Raw genomic sequence first — 23,164 nt, 5'->3', positions numbered from 1 at the left:
ATTAGAGCTCAGTCAGCATTATTTTGTAAAAGTCACTTAGACTCTTCAGCCTCAGTTTCCTGATATAGGGCTGGACTGGATTATGCTTACTCAAATCTTACTCCTCACCTACCCAGATTGTTCCACACCCTGCAGGGATACACGTATATGTGTTTGTATTTTTTTTGTTGTTGTTATTATTTTTGACTTAGAAGATTCTTGGTGACAAAAAAATATATTGAGAGGCACTGTTCCAGTTTATTGTAGAGAGTCATTTTCTGTAGGTTTATAAGGGACTGAAAGCCCTTAATCTTATTTGAAACAGGTGATGGTAATGTGGCAAGTGGGGCATATTGTTAATACTCTGTAGATTGGAAGAGCAGAATTGGACTAGGCATATATTTTAAACTGGAATCATCAGTGATCTGGTATGATTTTTTTAAACTATGGGACAGAAATTCTGGGGTGCGATCAATATACACAATTCTGATAGCTTCTGCAACTTGAATTAGCAACAGATTAGAAGAAAACAAATGATAAATCTTACTGGGATTAACATAAATGATGATGAACATCTTTTCAGCTCTTTCTTGTTTATAGAACTAGAGTGTTATTCCTTGTTTGCTTTTTCGATGAGGAAACTCTTGACTCCTTGTTGTTCTCTCTTTTCTCTAAAATTAGTGTGAAACTTCTTGGCATGAAAGTGTCCTAATTGTATCCATACTTAATTATCTTTAAATGATTTATTCTCTGAGACTTAAGGGAAAAAAATAAAAGGAAGAAAATAAATCTCCTGTGTTCCATACCCACCCAGATGCCTTTATTGCATCAGTGGTCAGAGAGGGATCCTATCCTACCTCACCATCCCATCCCTCAGCCTTGAACTAGACAGGGCTTGTCCTGGTCTGACCCTGCCTCCCAGTGGGGAATGTATAAGAAGAATTCATGAGCTTGGTTGGTATAAAAAGCACTGGAGCCCTTAAACTAATCAATTTTTATGTTTACTACAGCCTCTGATGAAAAATGACTCATTGTGCAGTGTGAGAAAATATGTGGTAAAACATCATACTTCCCGCAATGGAACATGGTCAGAAGATGTCGGAAATCACACTAAATTCACTTTCCTGTGGACAGAGCAAGCACATTCTGTTACAGTTCTGGCTGTCAATTCAATTGGTGCTTCTTCTGTGAATTTTAATTTAACATTCTCATGGCCTATGAGCAAAGGTAAGAAAGGATGCAGGGTAGTAAACCTATGCCCCTTTTAGTATTTAATCTTTACATAATCCTCCCATTCTAAATGATCTCCAAGAAACCTGCAATTCTCTGAATCTGAGAGACTCTTCTTTTCTGAAAAATAGCAATGCAGATTGTACTCTGATGATGTAATATGGTCCTTGAGTCTTCATGTGATAGAACCATGTTGAAATAGTATTATGATAAATAAGAATATTCTAGCAAATCTGATACTTAAACCTTTTAGATCAATGGAAAATGTATGTAAATCAATCTCTTCCCTTGTCTCTCTCTGTGTGTATATATATGTATAAATAAGTACATGGACATGTGTGGGTTATATTTATTACATATATGTAATAGTATTATATATTATATGGATATAAGTAATTGCTCAGACTTGAAAATTAACCTGTACTTCATTTAATAAGAGTGGTGAACCTTCTTTCATTAATTTTGTTATATTTGATTAACTAGAGAATTGAGAACTACCTTTAGTAGGAGTTTCTAATCTGGATTACATATTCAGAGTGTAATTTTGTAATGAAAAATTCAAATCTTCTGTACCTCTACTAATCTCTTCCATGAAGTCTTTGCTTATTGCTTTAATGAGATATGTCCTAAATCAAGGTGCTTCCTACCTTTCTTAAGGTATTTTATATCTTGCCTTACATTATGATTACTTTTGTACATATGTCATAAGCTTCTTGTAAGTTCCATAGCACTTGTGCAATGTTTTACATTTAAAATATTTTCAACTAGTATGTTTTAGAAATATTTATTGACTGCTGCACTGTGTTAGGTGGTGGGAATTCCAATGTGAGAAAAAGTGTAACAGTCTCAGCATTCAGAAACCATTCAGAAACCAGCAGAAAATCCCGAAAGGCTGGGAGGTAGCCTGAGGCTTGGCCCAGACATGATAGGCAGTTTATCCTCACATGTGGAGATCCAGTGGAGGCTTTTACATGGGACTCTGTGGAGGGTGTTAAATAATCAGATTTGTTTGAAAGCTCAACTCTCTTAGCAGGAAAGAAGAGTTTGGAAGGAAGTAGAGGGTGAATAGGCTTGTGCAGTATTCCAGTGGAGAGCAACTTTCTTGCCTCTATCCAAAAAAATCCCATTTTGGTTTTTCCTCCATGGCATATGTTCCCACATCTTTCTGCATATGTGACTCTGTAGTATAAAAATAATTGCATTGTATTTACTGATGTAGATCTTAGCCTTCTCTTCCTTTACCCTTTCTCCAATAGATATATGCGCCTCAAATGTATTAGATTTTTTAAAATTAATTTTGAATTTAAAAACAAATTTCCTTCTTTTCCCCTCAGTAAATACTGTGCAGTCACTCAGTGCATATCCTTTAAACAGCACTTGTGTGCTTCTTTCCTGGACGCTAACACCCAGTGACTACTATCTGACGTATTTTATTACTGAGTGGAAAATTCTTAATGAAGACAGTGAAATCAAATGGCTTAGGATCCCTCCATCTGTGAAAAAGTATTATATCCACGGTAAGTTTGCTGTGCTTTAATAAGTTTCTCTTATGGATTAGCATGAGCGTGATTATTAATTTAAGTAAGATAGCCAGTTAATGAAAACTTCAAAAATATAGATGATAGTACCATCTTACCACATATAATTCTATCACTTTTTTAAAAAAAGATTTATTTATTTATTTATTTATTTATTTATTAGAAACACACACAGAGAGAGAGAGAGAGGCAGAGACACAGGCAGAGAGAGAAGCAGACTCCATGCAGGGAGCCTGATGTGGGACTCGATCCCGGATCTCCAGGATCACACCCTGGGCTGCAGGCGGCGCTAAACCTCTGTGCCACCGGGGCTGCCCCTATCACTTTATAATAAACATTCAATTCTGTTTCATTTGATCCTTTTTTAAAAAAAATTATATTTATTTATCATGAGACACACACACAGAGAGAGAGAGAGAGAGAGAGGCAGAGACACAGGCAGAGGGAGAAGCAGGCTCCATGCAGGGAGCCCGACATGGAACTCGATCCCAGGTCTCCAGGATCATGCCCTGAGTTGAAGGCTGTGCTAAACCACTAAGCCACGTGGGCTGCCCTCATTTGATCCTTTTAAAATATTTTACACAGTTGTAATCATATCATCTATCACTTTTCTTCTAATTTGTTCATTTGATATACCACAAACATATTTCTATTTTCTCCCCAATCCTTTTAACCATTATTTTTAATGATCATATAGCATTTTATTCCTAAGTCTATTTAAACCTTTTATTTGAGAACATTTTTGTTGCTTCCAGCTTTACTTTTTTTTCTAGGCTATTTTTTAATGGCTTTTGATATCTACCACTAAATTGTTTTCCCAAATCTGTGTACCAACTTATAATTGCCAATAACAGTGAGTGGGAATGCCAGGCTAAAGGTATACAAATTTAGGACTTAGTGATGTAGGCAGCATAAACTCCCCAAAGTAGACTGGTTGCCCCAGGAAGTGATTAAAATATGAAGTAAACGTGCACAATACAGTATCTCCAAGTCTGAGTAAGATTTTAGTAGGGCACCTAACGATTACTATGACCCTATTATACAATATCACTCCAGAGACTTTTACTTCTATTTCATTCCAAAGACCCTAGAATTTAGCATCAGGGCAAATAGAAATGATTGTTAGAGAACTAGATTCAGTTCATTACTACTGTTGTCCAGACGGTTAGTCTCTGTGCTTTTTTTTAAACCATGGAAATAAATAATTTAGGCTTCAAAGAGATTTATCCCTCGTGGAATATTTATATATTATTAACATTTGTAAAAATGATACATCACTGATTGATTCGTTTCGAACTTTGCTATACAGATGGTTGTCCCCCTGACAGGGGGACTCCTGGATAAGCAAGGGGACTCCTGGCCCCCACCTCCACTTCTTTGTATTTCATAAGACTCAGTCTCTTAGCTGCCTTGAATGGGGGAAAATAAGTAAGCTAAATGCTTATGAAAGGGGAATATTGCTAGCTTTGGGGATATGGGAAGGAAGGTAGGGCATATTGTCCTGGAAAGGGAAAGTGGATGTAACATACACTGTGAGCTTGATCAAACTGGGTATCATTGGATCATGCCTTTGATAATTGGAATATCCTGTCTCTGGGTAATATTTTCAAAAATTATTTGAAAATTATTGTTATTAGTTGGAGAATTTGGATTGCTTAGGTTGTTTTTGAAACTCTCTTCATCATCAGTTTCAATCCATAAATAACTTATTTCTATGTTTGGAAAGATAGGAGAGTCACCTAAAATTTTTTTTATATATGTTTCACATGTTAATATTAATTCAATAGGAATGACCCTTTAATATATTTTTCTCCTCAGATCATTTTATCCCCATTGAGAAGTATCAGTTCAGTCTTTACCCAGTATTTATGGAAGGAGTAGGGAAACCGAAGACAATTAATAGTTTTACCCAAGGTAAGAATTTTCCTTTTGGTTTCTTTTTACACAGATGTGTAGTTTCTCACTCAATTAGCAGTTATATTACCATCTTATTTTCTTTTCAATGGAGTCATGGATGAGTCCAGAGTCTTAAATAGATGTGCTAAGGAGTGACAGTAAGGGTATGGGGTTCCTTGGTGTTAGTACTGAAAATTAAAATTTTCAGTCTCAAATTGGGTAAAAAATTAATGGAAACAAAATAAAGGAAAATGTACAGTAGTATAATAAAACATATCAGAAAGACTAATTAGAAAAATAGTAATTTTCTGTGGATATAAATGCATCTACTCCAAACAATATGTTTTGGGGTACATACTTAGGAGCCTTTAAATTTTAATCAGTCTTTTAAAGGAAACATTTTTCCTCTAAAAATAAAACTGGAAAAATAGTTATAGAAGTAAATTCACTGTGCCCCTTAAATTCCTGATTCATCTTAATAGAATATCAACATTTTGATTTTGCGATTATTGCATAAATTATCTTCAAATCCAAGCAAACTAATAATGAAGTTTCAAGAGAGAAATATTTTGCCTGGTTTTAGAATTCAAATAATTATAAACATTCATTCATTTATTATTTGACACATACGGGCTGGACACAACTGGGACTTGAATAGTAAATATCAGTCTTTGTCCTTATGGAACTTAACACCTAGTGCTCGAATGTGAGTGAGAGTAAATAAATCATGTATAATATAATGGCAGAGTGGAAGAAGTGCCATGCTTGTTGTGATGAGCACTGGGTGTTGTATGTTATGTGATGAATCACTAAATTCTATTCCTCAAACCAATATTACACTACATGGTAACTAACTAGAATTTAAATAAAAACTTTAAAAAATTACTTGGGCTCAAAAAAACCCCAAAATCAATGAAAAATAAATAACATAAGAGTGGCAATTGGTAATAATTAATAAAAGGACTAATTTAATAATAATAAAAAATAAGTGCCATGAAGTAAAATAAAGGTAAGATGAAAGGATAGAGTTAAAATGTGATTCTTTAGGGGCACTTGGGTAGCTCAGTGGTTGAGCATCTGCCTTTGGCTCAGGTCATGATCCAGGTGTCTTGGGATCAAGGCCCCCATCAGGCTCCCTGAAGGTTTTTCCCTCAGCCTATGTCTCTGCCTCTGTCTGTGTGTCTCTCATGAATAAATGAATAAAATATTTTTTAAATAATGATAAAATGTGATGCTTTACTTAGGATGGCCAGAATTGGTCTTTTTCTCTGTGCAGGTGACATTTAAGTCAAGCCATGTAAGTACCAAAAGAGAATAGCATTTTAGGCAAAGGGATATAGCAAGTGCAAAGGTTCTGAAGAGTGAGCATGCATGGTGGCTCAAGAAAAGCAAGATCAATGTATGTGGAGCAAACAAGGTAGAGATTGGCAGGTGTTGAAGGTTGGCTTCTCTAGAAGCAGATTCTGAGACAGAGTCATCAGAACAACTTTAATTGGCACTTTGACTCATATAACCTAAACTGATCACATGGAATCAGCAAAAATTTATTTATTTATTTATTTATTTATTTATTTATTTATTTAGCAAAAAATACTTTTAAAAAATGTTTTGCTAACTTACAGTAAGCATAATTCTGCATAAAATAATGATTTCATTAATGTGATCATAACTATACTTTTATCTTTTCTTATTTTTATATCTTTAAAGGTAATACAGACTTATAGTGAAATCAGAAAAAGTCTGCTGTAATTTTTGATACAAAAAGATGTTATTATTCCCTCAAGCTTCTGAATCATGTGAATTGTATTTCTTTTTCAGATGATATTGAAAAACACCAGAATGATGCAGGTCTATATGTAATTTTGCTGATAATTATTTCCTCTTCAATCTTACTGCTTGGAACGTTGTTAATATCACACCAAAGGTATTGTACTTGGTGTAATGAATCTTTATGACAAAAGCCCTTGAGCATATTTAAACCTTGATTTAAAACCCAAATCAGAAACATTAAAGTATCCTAAATACATTTATGTGTTATTCAGTATACAATTAAGATGGCCTAAAAAGAAAAGACCTGTTTTCAGGAAACCACATTCTGTTTTGCTGGCACAACACAAACGTCATGGAAGAAATTCATTTTTTAAATGTAAATACATTCAGGAAATAGTAAGCTTATAACAGGAAATCCTAGGCACTGTGTTCTCAGAGATGGCAAAAATGGCTTTTAGATCTGTACTATTTGGGTTAAGGACTTTGAGCGGTGAAGATTAGCTGAAGTGGTCAGTTCATTTATGATTAGGAAGCACTCCAGTTTTTAAAAATCAGCAGTATGTGGTTCCCCAGCCTGTCTGGTTTGGCAAATGGCCTTGAGTTTCTTCTGGTTGCAGGGTGCCATATCACCACGTGCCAAAAGACTTAGACCTATGAAATTATTTCACACGTGTTAAATCTCTGCAGAAACTTTTGTCTAATAGCAAAAAAAAAGAAGGATGGGAGATTTTAGAATCTGAATATACCTTTTAGTCAAGTGGACTGATGGGGCTATATCAAGTAGAATTGTTTCTGAAACTCTTGATGCCCCCCCCCCCTTTTTTTTGAGAGAGAGAGAGAGAGAGACAGAATGCAGAGGGGAAAGCAGTGGAAGGAGAGGAGGAGAATCTTAAGCAGGCTCCTCACTGGGCCTGCTCCACATGGAGCCTGAGGCAGGGCTCAATTTCACTATTCTGAGGTCATGACCTGAGCTGAAATCAGGAGTCAGATGCTTAACCAGCTGAGCCATCCAAGTGCCCTGATGGCCACTTTTAATATATTATTTCTCCAGAAGAAATCCACATAAAGCCTTTAGCATAGTGCCTGGCACAGAGCTTTCAATAAATGTTGGTTATTTTATTATTATAGAGATTATTAACTTTGATCTAGATATAATGTTGGTAGAAATCTTCATGGGATAGCATGTGAAAATGAATCATATTCTACTGAGCAATAGCTGATCTAGAGATTAATTTCTAGTTTATGCATTAACTGTGAACATTTTCAATATGAATGTTTTTTGTTTATTCTTCGTAGAATGAAAAAGCTGTTTTGGGAAGATGTTCCAAACCCCAAGAACTGCTCCTGGGCACAAGGACTTAATTTTCAGAAGGTCCCATTTTTAATTTTTTTAACCCCAAATATATAAGATTGCAATTTAGATGCTCTATGCCTTATATAGCATCAAACATTTTTAAGGTTTGAAATATTTTAAGAATAAGGTTTGAATCTTATATTATTCAATTCATTTAAATATGAGTTCTGTTCATTACGTATTTTCAAAAATAGCAGAATACAGGGATTTGAAATTAGAATGAAACAAAATTCAGTAGGTAGTTTTCCATATGAAAATTAAATATAAATATATATATACACACACACATATAGACATCTTCTGTGTCATAGTGTATAATAAATATTAGAATATTAAGGGTTCAATCTGATGGCAAACAGATATTTAGATATACTTTTTTGGTGTAAATCAATTGTCTTTAGGTAAAGGCTGGAATCAATATTTTTAATCCCTCTAATTAGTTTCATAATTATTTAAGTCAACGAAAAACTATATAAATAATACTGTCCTCAAACACTACAACCTGAAAAAATGCAATTATCCTATAAAAGCTTACATTTAAGTACATAGTTTTTTTCAAGCTTAAGTACTTTATAAATTAGGCAGCTATAATAAAATTACTTGTCCAAACATCTTAGAATTTCTCAGAAAACTCTAGAGTTTAACCGATATTTTATTAATTCTCATAATTTCCCCTGAAGCAAGGTTGGGTTTCCACCCATAAAATTGAGAAAATAGAATTCAGTTTTCATGTAAAAATATATCTACAATGTCTTAAATAGAAATCGTATGGAGGTTATTGAACAGTCTCAATGATTACATCTTTATCCTTAGTTACTGTTAAAAGTCTTCAGTGGCTTCCTTTTAGCTACAAGTTAAAGTACACTCCCTTTAAGCTAGTACTCAGTAACTTCTCTCTACAATCTGTTACCAACCTACATATTCTATATCTTCTGTGCCTGGGCCTTGATCATGCCTTTGTGTCCCCTTAACCTCCATGGACTGCCCCTCCTCCACATTGGTGAAAACCTCTTTTTCCCCAAACCTTCCTTTAACAAAAGTAGTTCAGAAGAATTTCTCCCCTTCTAATTTCCAGAGCGTTTTACTGTTTAATTTATTGTGAAAATGCTCTGAGTTCCTAGGGTATGTTTTACTCCTTACAAATACATGTTGAACTCTTGCTACATGGGAAGTATTAAAGTAGAGATTCATTAAAGCATTGCTGGTAATTAAGAGTGCCCGTTCATATATGTGCAATTCACTGAGATACAGTATACTCTTATATGCATTAAGATTTTTGCTTCAATCCCCAGTATCTTAGCTTTCTTTCCTGTAAAATGAGGTTTAATGGAACTTACTTCATAAGGTTGTTTTGAAGATTAAAGAAGATGATACTGGTAGTGTGGTAAAGTCTCAGTAACTATTAGTTATCATTATTTTACATATTTAGATTTTTTTAATTATTATTCTTTCAGTTACATGGTGGGATAAAGATCATTATTTCCATTTTATAGAAGAAAAAAATTGAAGCTTATAGTGGTTAGGTATCTTGTTTTAGAACCAGGCTTGGCTTGCCCATTTGTGTGACTATGGGGCCTGTTTCACTAGTCATTCTTCTCCAGAGCAGTGACTTTCAATTTTTTTTTTTTAATTTGACCATGACCTACAGTAAGAAATACATTTTACCTTGCAGCCTAGTACATGCATAGATGTCAATATGCCAAACTGAAATGATTTTGTTATATGCAGTGGTCTGTTTTCAAAATTCTGTTTTCTTTTAAAAAAATACTGGTTGCAACTACTGATGTCATATACTACTGGCCTATGACTTACAGTGAGAAAAACACTGCTCTATAGCTTATCAATAAACAAATAAGCAAATTTGTGATATTGTAGATATAATAGTACAAACAATTGTAATCTTTCAGCAGAAATGATAAGGTCTTATCCTTAGACCAGGCAGCACAAGATGATCATTCTCTTTATAGAAACTTGACTTTGTTTTGAGCCCACTCAGTCCCATACTGTAAACCTCTCAGCTATGCCCTTATGCACTTTAAGCCGTGGAATCCTCCTTTCATTAAACAGAACTCATGATTTTTTTCAATTAGTAAAATATTTGTTCCTCCCCTGTCTCTTCCATTATGGATTCACACAGTAACATTTAATGTAGCTATAGTGATATTTAAGCCATATGTATTCATTCATTCATTCAATAAGCACATAGTGAGTATTTATATGTAAGTCTAGGATGTTGCTAGGATCTTGGGAAACAAATTTTTCAGAGATTCTCCTTACTATCTGGGAAATAAGATGGTAAGGTTATAGAGGAGTGGTTGAGTAGAAAGCACAATAGAAAGAACTTGTCTTCTTTACCATCTCCAGAATAGTTTATTCATTTTAAAATTAATTCATTAGTTCATTTCACTCATTCATTCACAGGCTATTTATTGAATACCTATCCTCTCCTAATCACCATATTATACCTTCAGGTTTTACTGATTAGGAAAACTGAAACTCCTGGAGTGGACAGTCTAGTGTGGAAATAAGCATTAATCAATGATAATGGAAATAATAATGTATAAATGATATATATAACATACTAATACTTATAAATTACATATTGTGAAAGAAAAGAATCCAGTATGCTGAGCTTATTGTGTGGGATGGATGGGGATGAGAGGTACAGATAGGAAAGCTAGGCTCTGAAAGATGAGTAGTCATTGACTAGTTTTTGTGGTGGAGAGGTAGAGCCCAGACAAAGCCACCTTCAAATACAAAGCCCTGAGGTAGGAAGGATTGTAGCACATTCACAAACTGAAAATAGGGAGATTAAAGGAGGAGACTATTTGTCTTAAATATGAATAGTTCTTTCTTTTAATATGAGCAATTTTTTTGGTCAAAAACTATATATGTAAGTAAAAATTTTATTTTTATATTTTTAAAGATTTTATTTATTTATCTGAGAGAAAGAGAGAGAGAGAGAGAAAACACAAGCAGAGGGAGTGGCAGGCTGAAGGAGAGGGAGAAACAGACTTCCCACTGAGCAGGGAGCACGACTTGAAGCTTGATCCCAGGACCCTGGGGTCATGACGTGAGCCAAAGGCAAACACTTAACTGACTGAGCCACCCAGGTACCTCTGTCAATAAAAATTTTTAAATGTCACTATACGGGTATATCTGAATGTGGGAATAACCATCTTACTGTCCCTTTAAGAGAAGCTCAAATTCTCTCTCTTCAGTGAAGCTCTGAAATCTCCCCTATGTACCACCATGAAAATAGTTTCTAAATGTTTACCAGGACAGGGAAACAATCAGGCTCACCTCAGCATATGAAGTTTGAACCTGCATCAAGTGATCTTACCCCTTTCCGGAAGATGACCGGCGCAAAGGAACCCCTTGGTGGATAGAGGTTGAGTCAGTGAACGTTTGTAGACTATGTGCTACCCTGCTGTCTCACACACGCGCTCTGAAGATGAGCACAATGTTGCAGCAGATCATCTGACAGATATTATTCACAAGGAGAATGAAATATCACTCAATTTTTCCATGTTCTAGTAAACTTAAGAAACGCGAAGAATTTTTGAGATACTGTGGGTGTGAATATATCCTTATTTGTAAGATTGATTTATTTCCCTCTGAAAATGTTTGACTTTATAATCTGACAAGATATTATTTGAGCATAACTAGTCTTCAAGATGCTTAGTGTATTTCTAGGGTTTAACAGGTACACAGATAACATAGGAATAATTCAGTTTTGGAATATAATATGAATATTTGAAAAGTGAAGCAGAATATGATTTCCAAGATTTTTATTAATGATAAAAATCTAATCTTTTAAAATTCAATAACAAAAAAAAATCTCTTCTACTTTAATCTTCTAAATAACTAAAAATGTACTTTTTTAAGGAAAAATAATATAGTGTAACTCATGCTGTATTTCTAATGAGGTTAAGGCAAATTTACTATTGGCTCTTTGCTTTCATATTCATTTATTTTATTTAACTCTCTCGTGGCCTAATAGTCTTATATGTTCTGATGACCATACTGAGTCTCAGAGTGGTTCAGTAGCTTCTCTTGATCATCTAGTCTCTAGTTGTAAAAACCTGGGTTAAACCCAACTGCATCAGACTCAAACTGCTGCCCTTGCCATCGGTTCCATATTAACAGTGTATTGTGTAATGTAACTAATGCCACTAAACTGTACACTTAAAAGCAGTTGAAATGCTAAATTTTATGTTATGTATATTTTTGAAAAATTTAACAAATGAGTAAATATCGGAATAGACATTTCTGCAAGGAAGATATATAAATGGCCAAAAAGCACTAATGAATATATGCTCAACATCATGAGCTCTTAGGGGAATACAAGAATACAAGCCAAAACCACAAGATACCACTTTACACTAGCTAGGATGGCTATGATCAAAAAGACAGTAAGTGTTGGTGAAATGGAGAAATCAGAACTTGTACTCTTCCGGTGGGAATGTAAAATGATGCAGCCTTTTGGGAAAATGGTCTTTAATTATTCTTTAGTAGTTAAACAGAATTACTGTATGACCCAACAATTCCATTGCTAGGTATATATCCAACAGAAATGAAATCATGCAGACATTTATACATGAATGTTCATAGCAGCATTGTTCATAATACCCAAAATGTGGAAACAAGCCAAATAATTACCAAATTATGAGTGGATAAGCAAAAGGTGATAAATCCAATTTTAAAACAAAAGGAAACAACAAACACAAAAATCCTACTGCATATTGCAAAGCAAGTGGACTGTGACAGCCCATTGCTCTTAAAAACATGTATAGTATTTTCAGAGGAGATAATTTTTTACATGATTTCTTTAATTTGTTCTCCAAATTCAGATTATTTTTAAACATTGTTTTTTTTTTTAATATTTTATTTATTTGAGAGAAAGAGAGAACAGAAGGAGAGGGAGAAGCAGACTCCCTGCTGAACAGAGAGCCCGATGCAGGGCTCAATCCCAGGACCCTGGGATCATGACTTGAGCTGAAGGCAGATGCTTAACCAACTGAACCACCCAGGCACCCCTGAGCATTAGTTTTCATGAAACTAACCTATACTTAAAATTCCTTAGACATCCAACTTGATATCTAAAATGGTCCCTAAAATTAATCTTTTCCACTTAGCTTGCAATTTTCATTCCCTTTGGCTTATAATTAATTTAAATCCATATTTGCCTCATTTTTTAAATAAAAATTATAATGTTTGTCCTGCTTGTTATCCTCAGTAGTTTCAGTGCCTCCTTCCCTTCATAGGGGCACCCACTTCCAAGAATATAGTATGTATTTGTCTAGGTTGTGCTTTTATACTTTCCCACACCTGCATAGATGCAACTATGACCAATGGACAATAACACTTTGGGTTATTATTACTGTTCATGACATCCATATCATTCAAAAGTTATTTTTGTTCTCAGCATTGTTTTTTGAGATCTTTCCATGTTGATACAGTTAACATAGTTTTCCTATGTGTACTAGCCCATGATATTCCATCCTATAAATATATCACAATTAATATGTCTATTCCCCTACTGATGGATATTTAAGCTGTTTAAAAGCTTTTTTGTTTATTATAAATAATGCTGTAGGAAACATGATTGTATATGTCTGTTGTCTGGGGATATTATTTAAAAAAAAGTTTTCGTATTACCATATGAACAATGTGCATGGTTTACTGGTGAAATAGTATAGAAGAATATTTATGCAAAATACAGTGTCCTCCTCTCCTCCTATCTACCCTTAGTCTTGCTCTCCAAATGCTATTACTTTAAACTGGTTTTCTTTTAATTTTTCTGGCAGATCACCTTTGTATTTCTAACAATAATATAATGTGGGCAGCCCCGGTGGTCCAGCGGTTTAGCACCACCTTCAGCCTGGGGTGTCATCCTGGAGACCAGGGATCGAGTCCCACATTGGGCTCCCTGCACGGAGCCTGCTTCTCCCTCTGCCTTTCATTCTCTCTGTCACGAATAAATAAATAAAATCTTAAAAAATAATATGCTTCTACTACTATGAAATATAGTTATTATGTATTAATTTCTGGCTATAATGAAGGTTTAATCATATATATATATGGTATATATATATATCATATATATATATATATACTTTTCCTGCCCTTCTCCTTCCCCCATGCCCCTACCACATATTGTTTTGTCACTTTTATCAATTTTTTCAGTAATTACTCTGCAACCTCAGAAAAATCTTCTTATATTCCAGTTATTTCCATCAAATAGAGAATACTTCTTGGAGCTCTCCTTTCTCCCCCTTTCTTAAAATAAAATCCGTTTCTCCCTCCACTTCCCAATCTCTGTAAGTATAATTCTACGCTTTAAGACAGGATCGACAGTATGCTTTGTGCTATAATCATTTAAAAATAGAAAGTCAATAAGCTGCATTTACACTGCTATGAATATATAAATACTGTTGTTTGTAGAGCAAGTAATATATTTGATGACAATATTGGGAATACTAATGTCACAGGAGAATATATTTTTTAAAGATATTAGAAATATTTCACCTGTTGGTCAAAATTGTGCCAAATTTTAGGTTGGCTTCATTTTTAGTTTCTGTGGGTTGTTGCTAGTTTTTCTAGGATTTCTTTTCTTTTTTTTTTTTTTAAGATTTTTTGAATTTCTGTGTGCTACTATTATATAAGTTTCTTCACTGGATACTTTTCTAAAATTGCTACAAGCCATCAGTCACTATTTTTCCTGAACGGATTTCGAGTGACTGCTGCTTCCTAAATTCTCTTTCTCTTTCTTGATGAACTACATCCTTAAGTAACCTCCTAAGAAATGTATGTGTCAGGTCAGAGTCTCTTCATGCCAGAGATTCTCTTTATTGTGCCTTCATTGATTGATAGTTTGGTGGAGTGTCAATTTCTAGGTTGGACAAGTCTTTTCCAATTGAACTTTGAAATGATTCCTTGCCTTATCATCTAGCACCCAGTATTGCTTCCAAGAAGTCAGATGCCATTCTGATTTTTACTCCTCACTGGTTAATTGCAGTTTTCTTGCATTTAAAGTAGTCTCTCCATTTTTGATATTATAAAATTTCAAGGATGGGTCTGGGATGTTCTTTTTCATTTAACTTGGTCACCAGTTGAAGACACTTTCGATTCCATGATTCTGGTCATATCTAAGAAATTTTGTTATTTCTTTGCTAATTTCTTCTCCTCCTGTTTCTTTTGTTCTCACTTTTTAGAATCTGTTAGATGTTGAACCCTCGGCATAGATCTATCTTTCATATCTCTTTAATATGTTCTGTTTTGGCTTTTGTTTTACATTTGAGACCTTGCTGTATCCTATTCTTTTAGTGCTTCTGTTGAGCTTTTATTTACTATTATGTTTGTAAATTTGCAAGTTTTTTTCAGGGTATTTTATTCTGATTTTATGCATACAATATTTTCTTAAATCTTATAGAAATACTAATTAAAGGATCATTGTTTAAAAAAATCCTCTTTTTTCCCTATTCTCTGAATTCCCTTTCTTCTAGGATCATGTTTTCTTCTTGTTTATCCTTGCTTTTCTTTTTTTAATCTCAGACTTTCCCGCAAATATCTAGTAATTCTTTGTTTTCCTTTAATGTTTTAGAATGAAATAATAGGCGAGCTGAATAGGTGAATAGGTGAGCTTGGGAGCCCAATGCATCTAGGCAGGGATTATTGCTTGGGTGGGTAGATAGGGCTCTGGCTAGATGAGGGAAGATGTATTCACAGGCACTAACACCCCATAGCTGCTTGGTAACCCCATGGATAGCTCCTTAGTTGATTTTGAAAACAAAACCTTAAAAAAAAAAAAAAAAGAAAACAAAACCTTAGTTTGGGTGTGAAAGGTAGTTCTAATGTGAAGGCTTTCCCATGTACAGGAGAGAACTAGAAAAGCCCCATCCCACATAGTTCATGGTTTTCAGCCTCAGGTCTCATACCTCCCTCTGTTTTTACCTACTGTTTCTTCACTCACCATCTCTACTGTATTAAACTGGGCAAACAGACTTTCTCTTCAGCCACAGCCCACTCTGGAGATACTTTGGTCTATAGCTTCCTTTGCTAATCCACTTTGATCTACACTCTTCCAGTTGTTTTCTGTCTCTTAGAAATGAATTCAAAATCTTATTCCCTCTTGCTTTTTCAGATTATCTTCTGTGTTGTGGGTGTGTATTTGTTATTTGTGTACTTTAATTCTAATAGAGTATCTACAAAGATGAGAGAGCAACGTGTTCAACCTGCCATCTTGAACAGAATACCCCTGTACACCATTTATCTTGATAATTTAAAAATCAGAATTGTAAAAAAAATAAAAATAAAGATAGAAATCAGAATCTTAAATAAAGGCTGAATTCTTGTTTTAGGAAAACGTATTGTAGTGATGCAATAGACTTGCTTTTCTTTTAAGTCAAATTTCACAGTGTTTATAACAGTGTACCCAATTTGCTTTTTTTTTTTTTACTTTTTTATTTAGCATTTTTGCCTCATCCGTTATTTTCTGCCTCTAAATCTAAGTCATCTGTATTTTTTTTTTTTGGATGTCTACCCCTCCCTTTTGTTGTCTACATCGATGTCCGTTTCCACAAGAATGTACTCCAGTTAATAATGTACCTTAGGAGTTTGAAAGCTAAAACCAAGTGGATTTTTGACTTGTGATTCAAAGACTGTCTAAGATTCCTCAGTCTGCTCTATGCCTCCAAAGAAGCTCAACAACCTGCAGGTTCTCAGAACCCTAGTCTCACAGATGTGAGGCAGAATATCCCTGAAATTGCTTGAATGGTCTCATAGAAGTGGGTAAAGCTGGTGCAGTTTTGAGTTGGAAGCTCTATTTAGAAGTGTGCGTTATTGGGCTTAAAAGAGTATATCTCATTCCCCTAAAATATAACTTCAGTTTTGTTTATTTTCATGTTCTTAATATTTATGATATTCCCACGGGTTAGAAATAACTAGAAGAGAGTATGTATTAGTTAACTGAAAACTATCACAGCAAGTAGAAAAAGCAAAACAAAGAACATGTTTTCCTGCCAGTTTGCATTTAGGATATCTTTTAATCCTTCCATTGTTTTATAGAAAGATTGTTGGACTAGGAAAAATTAAAGAACTAAGTCAGGGTCCTCACTCTGGTTTAATTAGCTCTGTAACCTTAAGCCCTAGCTGCTTTGTTGTAAAAAAGGGAGGCACATGGAACAGATGGCTTCTTAGATTTTTCTAGATTAGAAAAATCATGATAGTGATCTGACATTCTCTTCACTATTTCAGCTCTTCTCTTTCTTCATTTAAAAATTTTTGTTTTTACTACTCTACCCTTTTACTCTTTCTTGTTCCAAGCTCTCTATTACTACTGTTGCTCCCCCACTTCCTCCTTTTTATTTTTCCTGCTTTTTTTTCCCCCTCCTTATTCTGTAGTCTTTCCTTGTCTAGGGTCACCAAGACTGTTCCTAGAGTGTAATGTTAAGGCATGCGTTATGAAAATAGAAGAGGCAACCTCAGTTCAAAATTTTACTCTTTCCTAAAAAGATGTATTACTGTCGTGTAACAGAAGAATTTATAGTCCAGAAACCATGCCTGACAGAAAATGTTTTTGAAATCTTTTATCTTTTGCTTTTAGAGTGATTTTTTATTTTGCTTTCTTATTTTGTTTTATTTTATCTAAACAGAGAATGGACATTCTTTGAAGTCTAATCATGATTACTACAGATGAATCCAATGTACCAACTTCCCAACATTCTGTAGAGTATTAGAAGATTTTTACACTTTGAAGAAGGGGAGACAAATCTAAAAAACATTTGAACTACTGAGAACTAAAATATGGTGGATGGTGTTGATTTAGAACTTAAAAGGGTAAAAAATGTGGGGTCAAGAGATAGGTCTGAGTCCAAGTCAGTTTGAATGCATGATTACTTTTCAGGTCTCCTAAAGTTTAAAAAGTAATATTCATGGTGTCTGGCTTTTGATTTATCATTTGTGTAGTCATGCCACAGTAAAAACTATGCCTATTGTTCTTACCATATATCTATCTATTCCATATCATCAGGTATGTAGTGGACAATGCTGTACCTAAAACTGTAGTTCTGACACGTAACTTTGCCAACACAATGAATCTGATCACAAGATACAGTGAAACTATATAGTTTATATTTTTATGTACAAAATTTCTCATTTTATATTCTTTTATAGACACCTATGCTTATAAACGGACCCATTTGGGTATTTTTTTCTTTTGTTTTGTCTTGCTTTTTTTACTGTCTTGTAGTTTTTATGTCTGTCTACCCTTGGTCAATCCAGGAATTCCTATCTTCAGTAGTCTTGCAAATGGCTTAGGCACCAGCTTCTATTTCAGTTCAAGGAAAGCCAGAAGTTAGGGTTTGTGCTGGTCACAGGCCAGTGGAAGTTACAGTTCATATCACGATGACCTGACATATCCAGGTCATATTGACCAGATCAGAAAACGCATCAGTCTCCAATTCAACCTCTTTGTGAAATTCTTGCCTAAATGTAATTTCTTTACACTGAACCACCCAAAGCTTCTGGCAGCAGAGAAGTACAAAGCGATGCAGGAGGGGAGCTTTTTATAAATAGTTCGTGGCAAGCACAGGATATTTCTTCCTGAAAAAGGACCCTTGCTATCTCTATAATATTAGCATACTAAGTGTGTTATGTTGCTCACATTCATAATAAACCAAAGCATCTGTTTAGTGAACCTAAAGAATATTCAAATTTAGGCTATATATAGATCACTTGCTTTCAGATTTCACTCATAGTTTTGTCTATAAAAACAACACTAAAAATGAGGAAGAATGTGTCCTTTTTTCCCCTTCATTGACTTTTAATAGATATCATTGGAATATAAAATCTAAGTGTGAGATTATGAAAGGTTATTCTTTAATTTCTACCAGCTGAATATGTGTTTAATATGTTCCCAGGCTATTCTAAAATCTTGAAAAAATAGATGCATATAATGATTAAAGTGATTTTTAAAAAATAAACATATTTTTAATAAAGGTTTCTGACCCACTGATGAAATATACTTCAATAATATATGGGTATGTAATTTCTTGTTAATTATTAGTGAAATCTTCCATCTGAATGCATTTGAAGACATGTAAATTACTCAGTATCAATAATTAGTTGTAAAGCTTTAGAGCACAAAAGATGCCAAAGATATCATCTGAAGAGCATATGTGAGTTTGACTGTGTGCTATTGGCTATTTGTGAGTATTTTTTGTTTTCATATTGATAGCATGTAATTCCTTTATTTGGTGATCTTAATTTCGAAGTTCATTTAAATTTTAAGAAATTCAAGACATATAGTAGCAAGTTTAAGAAAAGGCAAAATAAGCAAGTAAATATTTGAAGGAAATCATAAATCTAGTGATAGATTTCTGATAGAAATAGAAAAAGGCATAGAAAATTTTCATATATTATGTTCACAGAATAACAGAAAAGGTTCTGTTAACATGATATTTGTCATTATGCAGTATTTTAATATCCATATAAGTCTGTTCAATTTTTATTATATTTAGTGTTTGGTATATTTATTCTTTTATAGTTATAATCACCAATGTGTTTCATTTGAGAGTTTAAAACTGCTAACGAAGTATGTTTTTATATGGAATATATTTGCCATTATGAAGAATAGTTGGGTACATTGTTATTTCAGGCAATAAATTTGAATTCATTCTAGTAGTTTAAAAATTGTACTATTCAGAAGTTCAATCATATGTATGTTTTATGAATTGAACACATTTTCAGTAGTACTTCATTTAGTTCTGTTAAACTTTCAGTGTGATGTGCCTGGTATTTTTTATTTTGCATTTATCTTTTCAATATGTTTACATTGTATGAGTTGAGCTTTTTGCACATAGGTTCTTGATTTGTAGCTGCATGGCAGGGCTTTTTGTTGTGATGTAACCAGCATTCTTATAAAAGATACGATGTGCATTTGTCTTGTGTCTTTGTCTTCATTCCACATGTTCCATAGTATGTGTTTTTATATGAAGTTATTTAAAAGGAATAGTAATTTAACAGTCTGTGATCGTGTCTCTTACCATCCTTGTTTTCAACAAATTGGTATTAGTTCTTATTTTCTGATAGTCTTAAACAGATTTTTCAGTATGGTGTAAGGCAGGTAAGTCTTAACAGTCACAAATAGTCTACCCTTATATCATATGTCATGGGGCAGTTATTTTCACTGTCATCAGACTAGTTGGTTTGCTTATTTCATTTTATTTTGGTTCCTTTTTTTAAAATTTGAGGTTTAAATTTTCAGTTTTTGGAAATCTAATTCGCTGTAAAATATTAGGAATTCTTCAGAAAACAGCCCTTTTTAATTACAATCACCAATCTCTATTGAGAGCTAAGCACTTTCAGACCTTCTCTAATTTATTCCTCACCACAATGCCAGGAAGTAAATATTGAACACATTTTAACAGATGAAGAGACAAAAAGGCAAAGAGGTTAATGTACTTGTCCAGGGTCATAGAAGGACTCAAACCAAAGTCTGTCTCATCCCACTTTTATTTTTTTTTTATTTCTTTATTTTTTTAAAAGATTTTATTTATTCATGAGAGAGACAGTGAGAGAGAGAGAGAGAGAGAGAGGCAAAGACACAGGCAGAGGGAGAAGCAGGCTCCATGCAGGGAGCCTGACGGTGGGACTCGATCCTGGGACTCCAGGATCATGCCCTGGGCTGAAGGCAGGCTTTAACTAAAGCGCTGAGCCACCCAGGGGTCCCTCATCCCACTTTTAACACTATCTTCTATTGCTTCTCACCTATGATTTTTGACATATCCGTTTTCAGTCCAAAAAACCCAGTTAATTTGTGGTTGACTTATGTCCTTTAGTAGTAAGCTTTCACACTTTCATTTCTGCATTGATGTCATAGTGAAGCAAAAAAAAAAAATAATAATAATAATACAATTGAGCATTAAAATGTGTCTTTTCTTTTAGCCAGAAACATTTGAGCATCTTTTTATCAAGCATACAGAATCAGTGATATTTGGTCCTCTTCTTTTGGAACCTGAAACCATTTCAGAAGATATCAGTGTTGACACATCATGGAAGAATAAAGATGAGATGGTGCCAACAACTATGGTCTCTCTGCTTTTGACAACTCCGGATCTTGAAAAGGGTTCTATTTGTATCCGTGATCAGCACAACAGTGCTAACTTCTCTGAGCTGGAGAGCACCGTGGTAACCCGTGAGGATGAGGGCAGGAGGCAGCCCTCTGTTAGATATGCCACCCTCCTCACCAGCTCTAAATCAAGTGAAATTGAGGAAGAGCAAGGGCTTATAAACAGCTCAGTCAGCAAATGCTTCTCTAGCAAAAATTCTCTACCAAAGGGTTCTTTTTCTAACAGCTCATGGGAGATAGAAACTCAGGCATTTTTTATATTATCAGATCAGCATCCCAATATAATTTTGCCACACCTTCCATTCTCAGAAGGATTGGATGACCTTTTGAAACTTGAGGGAAATTTTCCTGAAGAAAATAATGGTGAAAGGTCTGTCTATTATTTAGGGGTCACCTCAATCAAAAAAAGAGAGAGTGGTGTGTTTTTGACTGACGAGTCCCAAGTGTTGTGTCCGTTCCCAGCCCACTGTTTATTCACTGACATCAGAATCCTCCAGGATAGTTGCTCACACCTTGTAGAAAATAACTTCAATTTAGGAACTTCTGGTCAGAAGACTTTTGTACCTTATATGCCTCAATTTCAGATTTGTTCCACTCAGACTCAGAAGATAATGGAAACCAAAATGTGTGACCTAACTGTCTAATTCCATTCAAGAAGCATCTCAGATTTCTGTTACAATGAATCAGATGAAGTGTAATATATTTCACTATGGTGGTGGATATGGGAGAGAGAAAGAAAACTATCAGTCAAAACTGAAAATGACTGTCCCCAAATCAATGATCTCTGTCCTCGCTTGGTAAGATAGACAAAAGAATGTGAGAAAGCCTTCAAGATCCTGGCAATATAGACTGACTCTTCTAATGATTCCATTAACAAGCTACAGTGGGAAGGTCTCCAATGGCTTGTTTCTAGCTAGAAATAAGCCCAACAGATATCCTCTTTTGTGAACATGAGACCTATATAGAAAGAGCTGATCTTTTCAGATGTACCTAAGTTTGAAAGACTTCAAACTGATACTTGTGAGATGGAACTTGCTTCAAGGGTGTGGTTGTTTTACCTTGAGTTGTCTTTGTTCTCCAGTGATTTGCACGTGCACACACACACACACACACACACACACATACACAGGTTTATACCTAAGAGGCATCCTCATACATTTTTAAAGTATGTGATGTATTTGTATTTTGTGCTACTTGACTGTATGGTTTTAAGATTTTGCAATTTAACAAACTTGTCTTGAGCACTTACTCTGTGGTAGGCACTCCACAACAGCTGCAGATAAGTAGAAGATTTAGCTCTGTCTGGCCTAGGGGGATAGACTTCTGAAGCTGACAAGTAAGCCAATCTTTATGTATCAAAGCTAAGATATGTACCACTGAGTGAAACTACCTATTAGAATGGCAATACCCACAACCAATATTTTGATGACAACAAAAGTACTTTTGAAGACATAATATCTGTCTTAACTTTTCTCTGTAAAAGATGTTGCAATGGTCACTTTCTGATACAGTTAGACTGCCAAATGTTACTGTATATCAGTCTGGAATCATTGTCTTCCCTGATTCCTACTTGCTTATACATTATTTTTCCCTCACTTACTGAGCATTCTCTCTCATATAACCAACCACTGTATTAAATTTTTCCATACTTTAACTCAATTATTAAAATAATTGTATGAGACATGTATTCCTGTAACATCCCTTTTAAAGATTAGAAGATTAAGTCATTTTCCCAAGGTCACAGAGTTAGTGGGTGATGGAACCAGAATTCAGATTTAAACCCAGATCTTTTAATGCTAGTAATTATGTTTGAAGCCTATTCCTTTACATTGCCATTCATTAAAAATAAGTGATTTGTAATCAAATAAGATTTATTAAGTGGAAATATAATGCTGGATGAAAATTAAGTGAGAATTACACAGATGTTGTTTTTGTCCTTAAAGACTAGAATATTTATTGTCAGTTTCAGTTTCTGGTATGGCAAGAAAACTCAAAGGCAGCATATTGAGTAACAAACTAAATTAAGAAACTGACAGAGATGTTGAATGGCAATAATTAAGAATTTCAAGATCAGTATGATCAAAACAAATACTTCAGTCCTCAAAAATATGCCTGTTGGGTTGCTAAACATCACCAGTTTCATACTTAGACTGAGAAAGGATCCTACTGATTTTACTGTTACCCTAAATAAAATCCTGCACTCCATTTCTATTCTAGTTGTAGCCACATGAAATGCTCAGTTCTAGACAATGACAAAGATCTCAG

General features: G+C 34.4%; 1 protein-coding gene across 1 annotated transcript in view; it reads left to right on the top strand.

The window, feature by feature from the left end:
- LEPR (leptin receptor) overlaps positions 1-21,543 on the top strand; it is a 64,926-nt gene extending 43,383 nt beyond the window's left edge. Inside the window, 6 exon segments of the mRNA NM_001024634.1 lie at positions 990-1,206; positions 2,544-2,726; positions 4,566-4,661; positions 6,462-6,567; positions 7,710-7,785; positions 20,716-21,543. Coding sequence (NP_001019805.1) covers positions 990-1,206; positions 2,544-2,726; positions 4,566-4,661; positions 6,462-6,567; positions 7,710-7,785; positions 20,716-21,543 — 1,506 coding nt within the window.
- Positions 21,544-23,164: the final 1,621 nt, after the last annotated feature.

The sequence above is a fragment of the Canis lupus genome, chromosome 5, assembly GCF_011100685.1.
Source record: "Canis lupus familiaris isolate Mischka breed German Shepherd chromosome 5, alternate assembly UU_Cfam_GSD_1.0, whole genome shotgun sequence".
Taxonomy (NCBI): Eukaryota; Metazoa; Chordata; class Mammalia; order Carnivora; family Canidae; genus Canis; species Canis lupus.
This window is presented reverse-complemented; position numbering and strand designations above follow the sequence as displayed.